The sequence below is a fragment of the Thrips palmi genome, unplaced genomic scaffold, assembly GCF_012932325.1.
Source record: "Thrips palmi isolate BJ-2018 unplaced genomic scaffold, TpBJ-2018v1 HiC_scaffold_19, whole genome shotgun sequence".
Classification (NCBI taxonomy): Eukaryota; Metazoa; Arthropoda; class Insecta; order Thysanoptera; family Thripidae; genus Thrips; species Thrips palmi.
The window spans coordinates 11,203,696-11,216,696 of record NW_023144628.1 but is presented as its reverse complement, the minus strand read 5'-3'; the positions used below and the strand labels follow the sequence as shown (position 1 = coordinate 11,216,696).

At 66.2% G+C, this 13,001-nt stretch overlaps 1 protein-coding gene and 1 non-coding gene across 2 annotated transcripts; one reads left to right on the top strand and one right to left on the bottom strand.

Moving 5' to 3' along the window:
* The first annotated feature begins 2,861 nt into the window (after positions 1–2,861).
* LOC117646339 (kinesin-like protein KIF19) lies at positions 2,862–12,938 on the top strand. Its single transcript, XM_034387218.1, has 12 exons — positions 2,862–2,987; positions 3,538–3,606; positions 8,834–8,938; positions 9,215–9,421; positions 9,492–9,863; positions 9,946–10,292; positions 10,709–10,974; positions 11,047–11,216; positions 11,298–11,511; positions 11,586–11,791; positions 11,866–12,167; positions 12,893–12,938. The coding sequence occupies exons 1-12, from the start codon at positions 2,919–2,921 to the stop codon at positions 12,936–12,938; spliced, it is 2,373 nt and encodes a 790-aa protein (XP_034243109.1). The 5' UTR covers positions 2,862–2,918.
* Trnam-cau lies at positions 10,352–10,423 on the bottom strand. The gene has a single exon. It is a non-coding gene; the product is annotated as a tRNA-Met (tRNA).
* Positions 12,939–13,001: the final 63 nt, after the last annotated feature.

The following is a 13,001-nucleotide window of genomic DNA, read 5'->3' as shown; positions in this document are numbered from 1 at the left end:
AAACTAAGAGTTCTACTATAATTTGTACCGTGATACATTTTTAAGGCCAGTTTGTTTAAGTCGGCGGTTGCATAGGGGGTGATCGTGGTGCCTCCCTTGCCAGCATTCCTGCCCCATTTGGGCCTACCTACCCCCCCCCCCCCGGCTCCTCACGGGTGAGTCCATATCCGCGGTTTGCGTGACGATGCCCCGTTCATTAGTAAAACACGGTGGCCTCCCAGCGCGGCGTGCCGGGCCCGGCCGGCCAGGCCGAGGCGTGCGCTGAAACTGGGAGAAAATTTAAATACTGATGCATTTATGCATGGCGGCCATGCAAGCTTCTCCCCTTTGCACGGGGCTGAGTGGCGGTGACGGCGGCGGCCTCGGGGTGGGCAGGGAAAGTGCTGCCGGCCGCCGCGGGGAGGGGAAGTACCGCGGGCTTTAAAAGGGAAACCAATTACAGTGTTTGATTTACCCTAATCCCCCAATTCATCACGCCGGCCTGCAGACTGATTCCGAACGGTGCTTTCGTCCTCTCTCGCTCTCGCTGGGCGTTCCGTTGGGGTGCGAGGGAGACAGAGCGACGAAACACCGCCCGAGGCCCCGCCTGGACCTCGCCGACCTCACAACGCGGCGCCGTCCGAAGTCGTGACCCAGATATCGCAGGCCGTCGTCCGCCACCTCGAGAGGGTCGGGCTGGTCGGGCCGAGGGTTGCGTGCGTCGGCCGGCCGTAACGCTGCGCCCCTGCAACCTACACCGTGCGCCGTGCCGTGGCAGTGCCGTGGCGGTGGCGTGGCCGTGCCGTGGCGGTGGTGTCAAAAGAATTGGGGCGCTTGTTGTTACGCCGGTAAACGGCGCCGCGACGCCAACGGGCCAACGCCACCCACCTGTGTGTCCGGGGCCGTTTCCACTTCCCCGCGATACGACTGGCGTTCCCGGAATAATGAGGCACTGCTCGGAGGCGCGCCGGAAGACGCCGGGACGGACTGGCGGAGGGCGTCAACCACGCCACCGGAGGGCTGAATCCAGTGCGTCTGCGTCATCGCCCTGGCCCCCTCGCGTCCCTGCGGCACGCCTCTGAGTGCGAGAGAGACAGAGCGACGGGGGCGCCGCCGCACAGTGGGCCAGAAGACCGGTGGAGGCGGCCAAAATTCGAGACGCGTTTTGAGCTCCCGGGACTGGGACTCGAACCGAGCGTGTGACCCCACCAATGGATTCCTCGTACGGAGAGCAAAACATTGGTGAGGTCACACGTTCGGTTGGAATCCTGTTTAGCGACTCTGCAGCTCAAAACGCGTCTAGAGTTTTGGCCGCATGCACCGCTCTTCTGGCCCACTGTGGGCCGTTCGTAGTCAGTCAGCCTGAGGGTGACTGCCCCGCTGGGTGACGCCACCCTGGTCGTCGGTGAGCTCGCTGCCCTTCCTGAATATTCACGGCGACCTTCGTGTGCTGTGGGGTGTGGTGGCGCGGGGCGGGGCGGAGCGGGCCGCTGATTGGCGGCAACAATTATTCATCCCTGGGTCGCCTCACTGCCACTGTCACTGCCCCGGGGCGTCCCCGCGGTGCTGCACCTGTTGCGGTAGACTCACTTGTCCACCGGAGGGCGTGGCGGTCCACGAACGGCGGAGATGGAGATCTTTAGTTGAGTTAAGAATGCGCTGGCATCAAGCGGCCAACGGCATTCCGCTGCTGAAATCCAACTAAGAGCACACCTTTGCTCGTCCCGGCGGCGAAGCGCCCGCGCAGAGACGGGTAGGCAAGCCCGGGGCGCGGGCCGCGCCGGCGGGATTGCCTACCCACAGCACCGCGGGCGCTGGCCGTGGACTGCCGCGGAGCGTGCGGCCAAGCTGCGGGCGAGGCGAGCCGAGCGCTAAGCGGCCAGCGAGGGGTGCCGGTGCCTTGGCCAGTGCCTTGGCCGGTGCCGAGCAGGCGAGAGAGTATGTGGGTCACGGGGGTCACTCCGCGCGCTCCTTGCGCGGGCCGGGGGCCGAGGGGCGCACAGTCTTGTGCAAAAGCATTGCGAGACGGCTAACGAGGGGCTCGGGGAGAAGGAAGGAGGGCGGGGGCTCACCGCCGGCACGGCTGGCACCTGCGTGGTCCGCGAAGTGCGCCTCGCCTCGCCTCGCCCCGCTCCCCCACCAGGTGCGGCTAGGCGGCATGGCTCGGCGGCGTGGGGCGGGACGGCCACCCCGCGCTCCGCGGCTCCGCGGCCGAAGGGTCCGTGCCGGCGGCGTGCTCCGCGTGCTGCCAGTGGCGGCTGGCTGGCAGTGGCGGTACGATGGTCGGCGCGAGGGGCCCGCGGGGCTGCTGCCTTTGCGGCGGCGTGACGTAGCGTCAAGCGTGCGGAGAGTGCCGTCGGTGCGTGCGGCGTGCGCGCTGTCCAGGCGTGGGGTTCACGGCGGTGGTACGGCTCCTCGGCGAGCTGGTGGCGCGGCGCGGAGTCCTTGGCGAGAGGGCTCCCTCGCCGCAGTGCTAGTCCCGCAGGGGCGGCGGGCCTGCAGGCAATTTCCGGGCCGAGTAGCGCGGTGCTGCGCGGCGCTCGCGAAGCGAAAGGAATACGGATTATGCATCGCGGCCGGGAATAAAACGATTTCCACCGCCCAGCCCGGCAGCCCGGCATCGCCGGCAAGCCTGCGAGAGAGTCTCGGGTACCGACTCGTGTCTTCCCCCGGCAGCGCGAGGGACGTGCGCGCGGCGATGCGTCGCCGGGGACCGCGGCACCCAGCCCCGTCCCTGAAGGCCCTCGTCCAGCTCGAGCAGCGCGGCACGCGGCCCTGGACCAGCGCCCCGCGGCCTCCACGCCGCCGCCACGGCAGGGCCTTGGGCAGGGCGGCGTGGCGCGACCGTCCGCAACGCGCTGCTGCAGCCGCGGCTTCAGCGTCCTCCCCCGCCAGGGCCTCCGCCTGCTCGGCCTGCTCTGCCTCCAGTCCGGGGCGCCATGACGCAGTGGGGCCACGCCGACCCCACGCCCGTGGACACCCCGAAGAGCAGCGATGAGAAGCTCGTGGTGAGTCAGTGTGTCGCCGCCATTGCCCCGCGGCCCGTGGGGCCCGTGCACCGGGCGGGGCGTCGCGGCGCTAACTGCGGCCGACACGCCAAGATAAGCCAAAAACGGGAAGGACGACGGAGAGATAGCGTTGGTGATGCGGAGGGTGGGCCACGCCGCCACGCGTTGCTGGCTTTGCGCGCCATTAGACAAAGGGAAATATTGACGCCTCGTCCGGGCCGTCCCGCCACGCCCACACGTTGACGCCTAGCGTAATCGCTCTGTCTCTCTCGCACCCATACGGGACGTCCCGTGAGTGCGAGAGAGACAGGCAGACGGGCCGACGGCAGCGCCGTTCGGAATCAAGTCCGCTGGAAGACACGGCGGCCACGTCGATACGCTTGTTACCGGCGCGTTTTTCGCCCGGCCGGGCCTGGCCTGGTGTTAGTGCGTCGGATACTTTGTTGTTTACTCCGCGCCCGGCCCGGCCCCGCCCCGCCCTTGTTCCCGCGCTGCCCGGCGCTGCCCCACTGTCGAACTTGAAGCCTGTTGTTTGTTCGTTTGTTCGCAGGTGGCCGTCAGGGTGCGTCCCCATCGACCTGACGAGGGTCAGCGGGTCGTACACGCCCTCAATGAAAAGGTGGGTAAGGCCCACGGCACCCTTGGGCATCGCCGCATCGCCCCACAGTGGGCCAGAAGACCGGTGCAAGCGGTCAAAATCCCGGACGCGTTTTGGGCACCGGAGTCACCAAATGGAACTTGAACAGAACGTATGACCTCACTAATGGATTGCTCTCCAAACGAGAAATCCATTGGTGGAGTCACACGTTCGGTTCGACCCGTGTAGCGACTCTGCAGCGCGAAACGCGTCTCGAATTTTGGCCGCCTCCACCGGTCTTCTGGCCCACTGTGCGCCCTTGGGCCGTGGTTGGTGTCGGCGCGCAAACAAAACACGCCCCCCGGCCTGTCCGGCCTGCAGGCTTGCGCGCCGAGCACGGAAGAGAAGCACGAAAAAGAACGCGCGAACAAGCAGATGCAGTGGGCGAGATAGCGGTTTCACCGGCGCATCCCAGCCCCGCCAATCAGTTCGGCGAGGTCGGCCACTCTGCAGAGCTATTCCAGGGCCCTGTCTCTCTCGCACTGCGGGCCGCTCCCTGCGGGTGCGCGAGAGACAGAGCGACAGAGCGAGTCGGACTGAATAATGCAGGCAGCGGAAGGCGCTGCTGAAAATAGCGGCTTAACGACGCCCAGGGCGGCCAGGCCTTTGCACAGTGGGCCAGAAGACCGGTGGAGGCGGCCAAAACTCTAGACGCGTCTTGAGCTCTAGAGTCGCTAAGCAGGACTCGAACCGAACGTGTGACCCCACCAATGGATTCCTCGTTCGGAGAGCAGTCCATTGATGGGGTCACACCTTCGGTTCGAGTCCCGTTTAGCGACTCTGGAGCTCAAAACGCGTCTAGAGTTTTGGCCGCCTCTCCGGTCTTCTGGCCCACTGTGCTTTGCCTTTATGGGGCGCCTCTCCCTGCAGTTAAGTCCCCGCCGGTCCGCCCCGCCCCGCCGAGGCGCGCCAAGGGCACCCGGCGCCGCCCTTCGCACTCCTTGGCGCTTCGTCGCTCTGTCTCTCTCGCGCTCACGGGGAATCCCGGCCGGCTCGGGATCAGCTTGCTGTCAGGAGACAGCAGACCACGCCTGTGACACGCGGCGGTGACATTGGCGAGGCCGCGCGACGACGGCGGACAGCGTACACGGCAGTGCACTGCAGGGAGTGGTGGGGCAGTCGGCCAGTGGGGCTCGGGGCTCGGCAACGAGCCTCACCCGATAAACGCCCCGCCCCCGCGACACGGGCGCGCACGCCGTGCAGCACGCCGTGCAGTGCCGCGATGCCATCGCTATCGTGCAGGTTCGTTAGGGTGTGGGGAGGTACTTCGGCGTCGTCCGTCGCCACGCGGCGCTGCCCGAGCGGACCCTCCCCGCGGTCCCCTCCCCCTAGCCGCAATCCCTGCCGTCCCACAGTGGGCCAGAAGACCGGTGCAGGCGGCCAAAACTCTAGACGCGTTTTGAGCTCCAGAGTCGCTAAATGGGACTAGAACCGAACGTGTGACCCCACCAATGGATTGCTCTCCGAACGAGGAATCCATTGGTGGGGTCACACGTTCGATCCGAGTCCTGTTTAGCGACTCTGGAGCTCAAAACGCGTCTAGAGTTTAGGCCGCCTCCACCGGCCTTCTGGCCCACTGTGCGTCCATGGCGCCGAACCCTGCCCTGCGGTACAGTACCCTCGCCAGGCCGTGCAATGCCAGGCTCGCCCAAAGGCGGTGGCGAGGGGTACTTTGCTCGTACTTTTTGCCTGCTTACGGGCTCAGCGCTCATCAGGCGCCCGTTCGAGGGCTGACGGGAAGCTATAAGCTAAAGCGGTCCCTGGCCACACCACTGGCGGCGGCCTATTAGTGGGGCTGATGGGCTGCCCGCGGCCACGGCCCCAGGGAGCAGGGAGGGCTGGGCCGGCCCAGGCGCTGGCTTAGTCGACTGATTCCGAGGGCCACCTTCGTCGCTCTGTCTCTCTCGCACTCGTGAGGCGTCCCGTATAGGTGCGAGAGAGACAGAGCGACGAAGGCGGCCCTCGGAAGTCGATAGGCTGGCGGTGGTGGAGGCCGCGGGCCGCGAAGCCACGGGCCACGCGGAGTGGGCGTCCGGCTGCGGCCGGTGCGGCGTGTGGATGCGGGTGGTGTGAGGATATCGGGCCGGGCACGTCCACTGGTACCCCAGAGGCAGCCCAGGCAGGCAGTCCAGCCCAGGCAGGTCGATAGCCCGCGCCCTCCCGCCACACCCAGCCCTGCCCTGCCGGGCCCCGCCGTGCACTCGATAGGAATCGGGTCCAAGGCCTTTCCATTTGACATTTTATCAGTCACGCAGTGCAGCGGGCAGGAGTGGTTGCGGTTGTGTTGCATTAAGCGATTCGCGACATGCCGCCGCGCCACTCCACCACACCACGCGGCGGACGCTCGAGTCGAGTGGGCGCGGGGCACCGCGCGCGCCGCGGGCTCCGCCAGGCCGATTTCGATTCAGCGCGTACCGCACCGCACGCCGATACACGATTTGCGGGCCGGCGAAGGACAACGCGGTGGCGGCCGCCACGGCCGCCACAAACGAATCCATGGCCGCGGCCGCCGCCCCGACCGACGCCGGCCTGCCACGCGGGGAAGCAGGGGGCGTGTCGAGACGGCCTCAGGGGGAAAGGATTTTGGACATTGTTTTGAAATATTTGCGGTGGGCGGGGCGCCGTAGGGGGCTGGAACGTCCCCCTCGCCCTGCTTGCTGCAGCCGGCCGAGGTCGTCTCAAGGCCCTCTGTCATCCGGCCATCACCAAGATGGCCATCAAGCCGCCCGACCGGCCACCGGGACTCACCTCTTCTATTTTTTTAGGGCCCTGCCAAATCGATGCCCCTGGTCCAAATTACCCTGAGCCGTGGCGTAGTGGCGTAATCAGGGAGGGGAGAGGGCGGTGGCGGTCACTGCCTCGGCACCGCCGTGCTGCGGCAGGTTCACGGGGATGGTGCGTGTCTCGCCATGAAGAAGGCCCTTCTCTCGCGGTCTTGCTGGCCGCCGCGGCGACCCCTTCACATTAATCCAAAATCACCCCCCCCCCCCCAGTGCGTGGGGGTCATCACCTCCCTCTATTGATTGTCTCGGAGCACACGGGCCGCGGCATGTCATTCATACGAGCTCCGAGTGGGCAAGTGTCATTGAACCGATCGACGCCACCGCGCCAATTGACTCACTCGCCTGGCCCACTGCACAGCGCCACGGCGCCACAGCGCCTCACAGGCGACTGCTGCCTGCTCGCCGGGCGGGGCACAGTGGGCCAGAAGACCGGCGGAGGCGGTCAAAAATCCCGAACGTGTTTTGAGCTCCAGAGTCGCTAAATGGGACTCGAACCGAACGTGCGACCCCACCAATGGATTCCTCGTTCGGAGAGCAATGCATGGGTGGGGTCACACGTCCGGTTCGAGTCCTGTTCAGCGTCTGTGGTGCTCAAAACGCGTCCAGAGTTGTGGCCGCCTGCGCCGGTCTTCTGGCCCACTGTGCGGGTAGCGGCAGCGGCAGAGGCGGCGCGTTATGAGCACGCGAAGCTGCCGGTAATTATAGCGCGGGGTATCGCCCGCAGCGCCGCCGGGGGTATCTGCGCCGTGTCGTGTAGCCGTCGCGCGTATTCGTCTACATTTTACGTTTCGGCCGCAAAACGTGCGCGGGGCGAGGCGCGGGGTCGCGGTCGCGCCGTTCCTTCGTAATCGCGGCCGGAAGATCATGCCTGGACTGATCACGCTACGTTCTATTTAACAGTGCCGCCGTGGGCCGATTCGGAACAGAGCCTCTATCTCTCTCTCTCTCATGGGTGCGAGGGAGAAAGAGTGACACGAAAGTACTGTTCGGAACACTCGAGACTGTCGTGCCCAATCATCCAGCGCACAAAGACTCAAAAGAACAGTCGGACGCCAGTTTTCCTCTCCCAACATGGGATTCGATCGTAAACGACAGTTGAACCCACAGCGACATGATCTTGGAACCAAAAGTCCATTGGTTGATTGCGTTTGATTCGAACTATACTATTAGAGAACACTGTGTGTAGAGTTGTCCGTCCAGGCCTTGGGTCTTCTGTGCACCGCGAGCCTAGCCACGGTAGGGGTCGATCACTTATTACGAGACGTTTTTCCATAGCTCTGTCCTTGTTGCTCTTTATAGACTGCGAGTGAGTGCGAGAGAGACAGACGTCACGTAATATGTGAATTAAATCCCTGAGGGCGAGGTGGCGACCCGGCTATTCGAGGGCGCTTTACGGCGGCGGACAGAGACACTTCCGGTCAGGCGAAGAGGGAGAGGAGAGGAGAGAGAGAGAGAGAGGAGAGAGAGAGAGAGGCAGGCAAAGGGGTGCGACCGAGTGCAGGGAGGTCGGCGTTCGCAAACGACGCGGCACTGCGCGGCACGCACCGCCGTTCGTGAAGCGGCGTGATGGTTTAATGGTTCAACTGCCAGCCGCGGCGTTTGTTGCACGGCATTAAGACCTCTGGCGACGTAGCGACGAGCGCCCCCCCCCCCCCTCTCTCTCTCTCTCTCTCTCGGCCTGCTGTTCCTCTTCGCGTCGGCCGTTCATCCCGGCCCCTTGCATTGATCATGAGGCCTTTGATGAGGTCGCGGAGGGCACGCCGCACGCCGCGCGGCCGCGCTCCGAGGGCCTTCCCCTCCCCTCCCCTTCCTCTTCCCAGACAACACAACGAAAAAATGATGCCGGCGCCACGCCACTGCACGCAACGCTGTGTGTTCCGGTCTCGGTCGGTCTCCAGGAGAAGATGGTCGAGGTTATTGTCTCTCCGAAGTTGGCGGCAAATGTGCTCAAAGCGAGGGCGTCTGCTATTCCGGGGGTGGCAAAGGAAAGGACCTCCCCATTCGACACTATCGTACGCAGTCAGCCTTGCAATTAAAAGTCCCCACGAGACAGTGTATGGAAGACTAGTCACTTGCGGCTTGATTAAAGTTACAGTCCGGACTGTTGAAAAATGTAAACAAACGCCGGCGGTGTAACCTTCGGCACAGACACGACGACTCCCTTCCGTGCTGGTCGATTGAAAATTCCCTGATTGCTTGGCACGGCTTGGCGCTGCGCGCTGCGCGTCAAGACAGGACCCCGGACTTTGGCGTGCTACGCGGTGCTGCGGTCAATCGATGAAGCAGCCGAAGCACGCTCTGATTCCGAGCAGCGCCCCGTCGCTCTGTCTCTCTCGCACTCCCAAGGGACGCCGCACGAGTGCGAGGGAGCGGCGCGGCCTCGGGCGCGCGACCAGCTTTGTCACTCTCTGTTCCGCTCGTTGCAGACCGTCATCTTGGAGGAGCCGCCGGCCTCCGGGACCAGGGCCCGGCCGCGCGGACCCAGCCGCCAGTACATGTGCGACAAGGTGTTCGAGGAGGATGCCACCCAGGTAAGCGTCAGGACAGGGACACCGAACACGAGAATTTTGCACGAAACGCGGAGAAACGGCAAAGATAGCCGAAGTCACGCATGCACACTGCCCGTTTCCGTTCGATTCGGCCCGATACTTTGCAGGAAAGTGCACCTGTTGAGATGGCGTGTCGAGCGGGTGGCCGTCTCGTCACGACATCGCCGACATCGCACAGGGCTCGCGCCTTTCGCGAAAGCACGCCAAAACCCCAAAAACCGTGTCGAAATGCTTCCCAACGCGTGTCTCTGTCTGCAGGAGGAAGTGTACGCGTCCACGACGCGGCCCTTGGTGGAGGCCGTGCTGCGCGGCTACAGCGCCACGGTGTTCGCGTACGGCGCCACGGGCGCGGGCAAGACGCACACCATGGTGGGGCCCGAGGACGCCGCCGACCCCGGCCAGCAGGGCGTCATGGTGCGCGCCCTCAACGAGCTGTTCGGCCAGGCGGCGCACCTCGGCGACAGGGTGAGTGGCGGTCGACGGGGACGTCCTCTGGTGGGGCAGGGCCTTTCATGAATCCATCCCTCGCCGCCAGGTCACGCTGTCGTACTTGGAGATCTACAACGAGAACATCCGCGACCTGCTGAACCCTTCGGGCCCTCCCGGCACGGCGGGCGGCTCGCTGGAGCTGCGCGAGGACCAGGCGGGCGGCGTGCGGGTGGCGGGCCTCACCGAGACCGAGACGCGCTCCACGGCGGAGGTGCTGCAGCTGCTGCACCGCGGCAACCGCGCGCGCACCGTGGAGCCCACGGCCGCCAACCGCGCGTCGTCGCGCAGCCACGCGCTGCTGTCGGTGCGGCTGACGCGCACGCCCAACCCGGCGGCCGGCGTCCGCGCCCTCAGCGCGCCCTCGGGCCGCCTCTACATGATCGACCTGGCCGGGTCGGAGCGCGCCTCCAACACCAAGGTACTAGCGATGAGTAACGGCCGTCGTTTGCAGGCTGCTAGGGCTTCCGTGTAGACCAATGCCTGCTCGGCCTTGTTCGCAGAACCGCGGCAAGCGGCTGCAGGAAGGCGCGCACATCAACCGCTCGCTGCTCGCGCTGGGCAACTGCATCAACGCGCTGGCGGGCGGCGCGCGCTACGTCAACTTCCGCGACTCCAAGCTCACCCGGCTGCTGAAGGACGCGCTGACGGGGGACGTGCGCGCCGTCATGATCGCCCACGTGTCGCCGGGCGAGAAGCACGCCGACGAGACCAGGAACACGCTGGCCTACGCGCACCGCGCCGGCACCATCACCAGCCGCGCCGGCCAGTACCGCGACATCGTGTCGGACCTGCGGGCCGAGATCGGCCGCCTCAGGGCCAAGCTGGCCGAGGGCGAGCTCACCGCCAGGTACGCCGCAACTCCCTGCGAGTGTTTGTTAAGCTGTCTTAGCGGCGCGTAAAAGAGACTAGCAGAGCAAGGTTTCGATCCTCGGACCTCTGGGTTATGGGCCCAGCACGCTTCCACTGCGCCACTCTGCTGAGATGTGGAGGGGAGCGCGGCGACCAGGTAGCACGGCACGGCCGCGGCCGCGGCTCGAGACGGCGAGGAGGGGAGGGGAGCGAAGCGCCTGTGGGTTGGGCAGTCCCGGCGCGGGGCCATGTGGTGCGGGCCTGCCTATGCTCGATTCCGCGGGCGCTTTCCGTGCGAGCTTCACTTCCGTTGCCTTTACACTGTCGTCATGTCCCCAGTTCCGCAGGTGCCGGGGTGCCGGCCCCCATGCCCGCGGCGGCCGACGGGGGTGGCGGGGGTGGCGGTGCGCGCAGCCCCGGGGGCGGCGTGGCGCTGTCGCGGCTGCGGGACGACCTGGTGGCCATCTTCAGGGAGCAGATGCGGCTGCGGCGGACGCTGCTGGACATCGACGCGCAGCTGCTGCGGCTGGACTCGGAGACGGACCGCCAGCAGATGATCCTCTCGCGCGCCAACAAGCTGTACCAGGGCCAGGCCGTGCCCAGCACGGCGGGCACCACGCGCACGTCGTACCGCGGCACGCGCAGCGTGCGGGGCGCGCCGTCCACCATCGCGGACACGGGTACTCGCAGATAACTTCGCTGTGTCTTCATTTCTGAAAGTTCGTGTCGTGACGCTTTTCCGTCCACCGCAGAGACGTCCGACGGCGACGGCGAGAGCGGCTCCCCGCCGGGCTCCCCGATGCGGCGCGCGCTGCACGCCCTGGAGTCCATCGAGCACGAGCGCAGCCGGCTGTCCGACCTGCGCGCCAAGACGGAGCGCGACCTGGAGCGGGCCCGCGGGGAGGCGGCGCGCCTGGAGGACGTGAGTCGGGTCGTGACCGAGGTGGTGCACGCGAGTAGGTCGCTCGCGGAACTCACGGTGTGCTTGCGCATGCTTGCGCAGGGGCTGCCGCTGCAAGCCACGTCCGGCGAGGAGCGCGAGCTGCTGTCGCTGGTGCTGCGCGTGCACGAGCTGGAGGCGGAGCGCCTGGCGCTGCAGGGCGAGCGCGAGCTGCGGCGCCACGAGCTGCGGCGCCGCGACCTTCTGCTCATGCGCTACGACCGCCAGCGCCACATCTGCGACGAGATCATCACGCGCCAGCGCAGGCTCATCGAGGGTGCGTGAGCTGCAATCCTGCAGTTTCGCAGTCAGCCAGCAGGTCTGTCTGACCTGCCCGAATGTTGTCCCCAGACGGGCGCCTGCTCCTGCCGCCGGACCTGCACGACCTCTACCGCCTGTACCAGAAGGAGATCCACGCCGCGGCCTACTCGGCCTTCAGCCCCTACAGTGCGTCCGGGCTGGCGGACGCCTACGGCAGCCTGGGCTCCACCTTCACGGCGGACTCGACGGGCCGCGGGCTGTACACGGCGCAGGCCGCCAGTGACCGCAGCGACGCGGTGAGCTTCGCCGCCACTTCCGAGTGCTTCCACTGCCAAGTCCAAGACGACCTAAAGTTCTTTTTGGCACTCAGGCGGACGTGCGGGCGTCGGCGCGGGCCGGCGAGCTGCCCGCCATCCGGAGGGGCGAGCGGATGTACCGACGCGTGAGCCGCGGCCAAGGAGGCCGCGCGGCCGACTCGGCGTCCAGGAGCAGCGGCGTCTCCCCGAACAGCTCCAACGGCTCGGACTGGGACGTGGCCACCATCGCCACGCTGCCGACAGTGCCGGGAGGGCTGGCCCAAGGGCTGGCCGGCCCCGTGCTGCGGCGGGGGCCGGGACTGCCCGGACCCGAGCCCGCCATCACGGCGCGCCCGCTGCACTTCCCGCCCATCAGGTATACCTTGTCTCAGTGTAGGCGCCACCCTCGTCCTGCTGGCGGCCTGGAGCGGCGGCGTGCTCAAGCAGTCTGTCGTCTTGCAGCATGGCGGCGCACGGCCTCGGCGTCATGCGGCGCGCGGCCAGCACGGACAACCTCCCCTCCTCGGCGGAGCGAGCGCGCCGCAGCGACATCTCCCCAATGGCCTTGTCCTGAGCGGGGGCGGCGGGGGCGGCACCACGCGTGCGGGGCTCGTGGGGCAGTGCGGCGACAACCTCCGCCCCCGCCGTCGCCGTGGTCGGGTGGCGGCCTCGGCGCCGGCCACCGCGACCCCACCCGCAGCGCCCCCGCGTGCCGCCGCCGCCGCCCAAGTCGCGGAAGGGCATGGCGACGGCGAGGTCCGCCCCCGCCGGCGACACGTACTCGACGTGCTGGTGCACCACGTGCTGCAGCAGCCCCCAGCGGCTGGAGGTGCTGGCCGCGGCGCGGGCGCTGCGCTCCAGGCTGCGGCCCGGGGCGTGCTGCCGGCCCTGCCCTCACTGCCCCCGCTCCGCATCCCCGACGTCGACCTCGTCCTCGTCTCAAGACGAGGAGTGATGGTGAGGGCCACCCCTAGGACAAATGAGATTAGCTCTTTGAGTGAATAGCGCTTGTGAGGCGATCATGCGTTAAGTGTTAAAGTGATGACAGCTTAGAATTGGTTGTATGTATTTTTATATCAACTTGCCATTTGTATTGTAAAGTTTTGTGACAAATAAAAAGACAATCGTTGAAACCACTGATAAATAGCTTTTCATATTCTTCTTATTGCTATGAGTTTCACAAATATTTCCTCCATCTCACAATAACACA

Coding starts and splice junctions, on each gene's coding strand:
- LOC117646339 (XM_034387218.1), top strand. CDS start 2,919: ATGACGCAGTGGGGCCACGCCGACCCCACGCCCGTGGACACCCCGAAG. Junction 10,975..11,046: donor GTCCACCATCGCGGACACGG/GTACTCGCAGAT, acceptor CGTCCACCGCAG/AGACGTCCGACGGCGACGGC. Junction 11,217..11,297: donor AGGCGGCGCGCCTGGAGGAC/GTGAGTCGGGTC, acceptor ATGCTTGCGCAG/GGGCTGCCGCTGCAAGCCAC.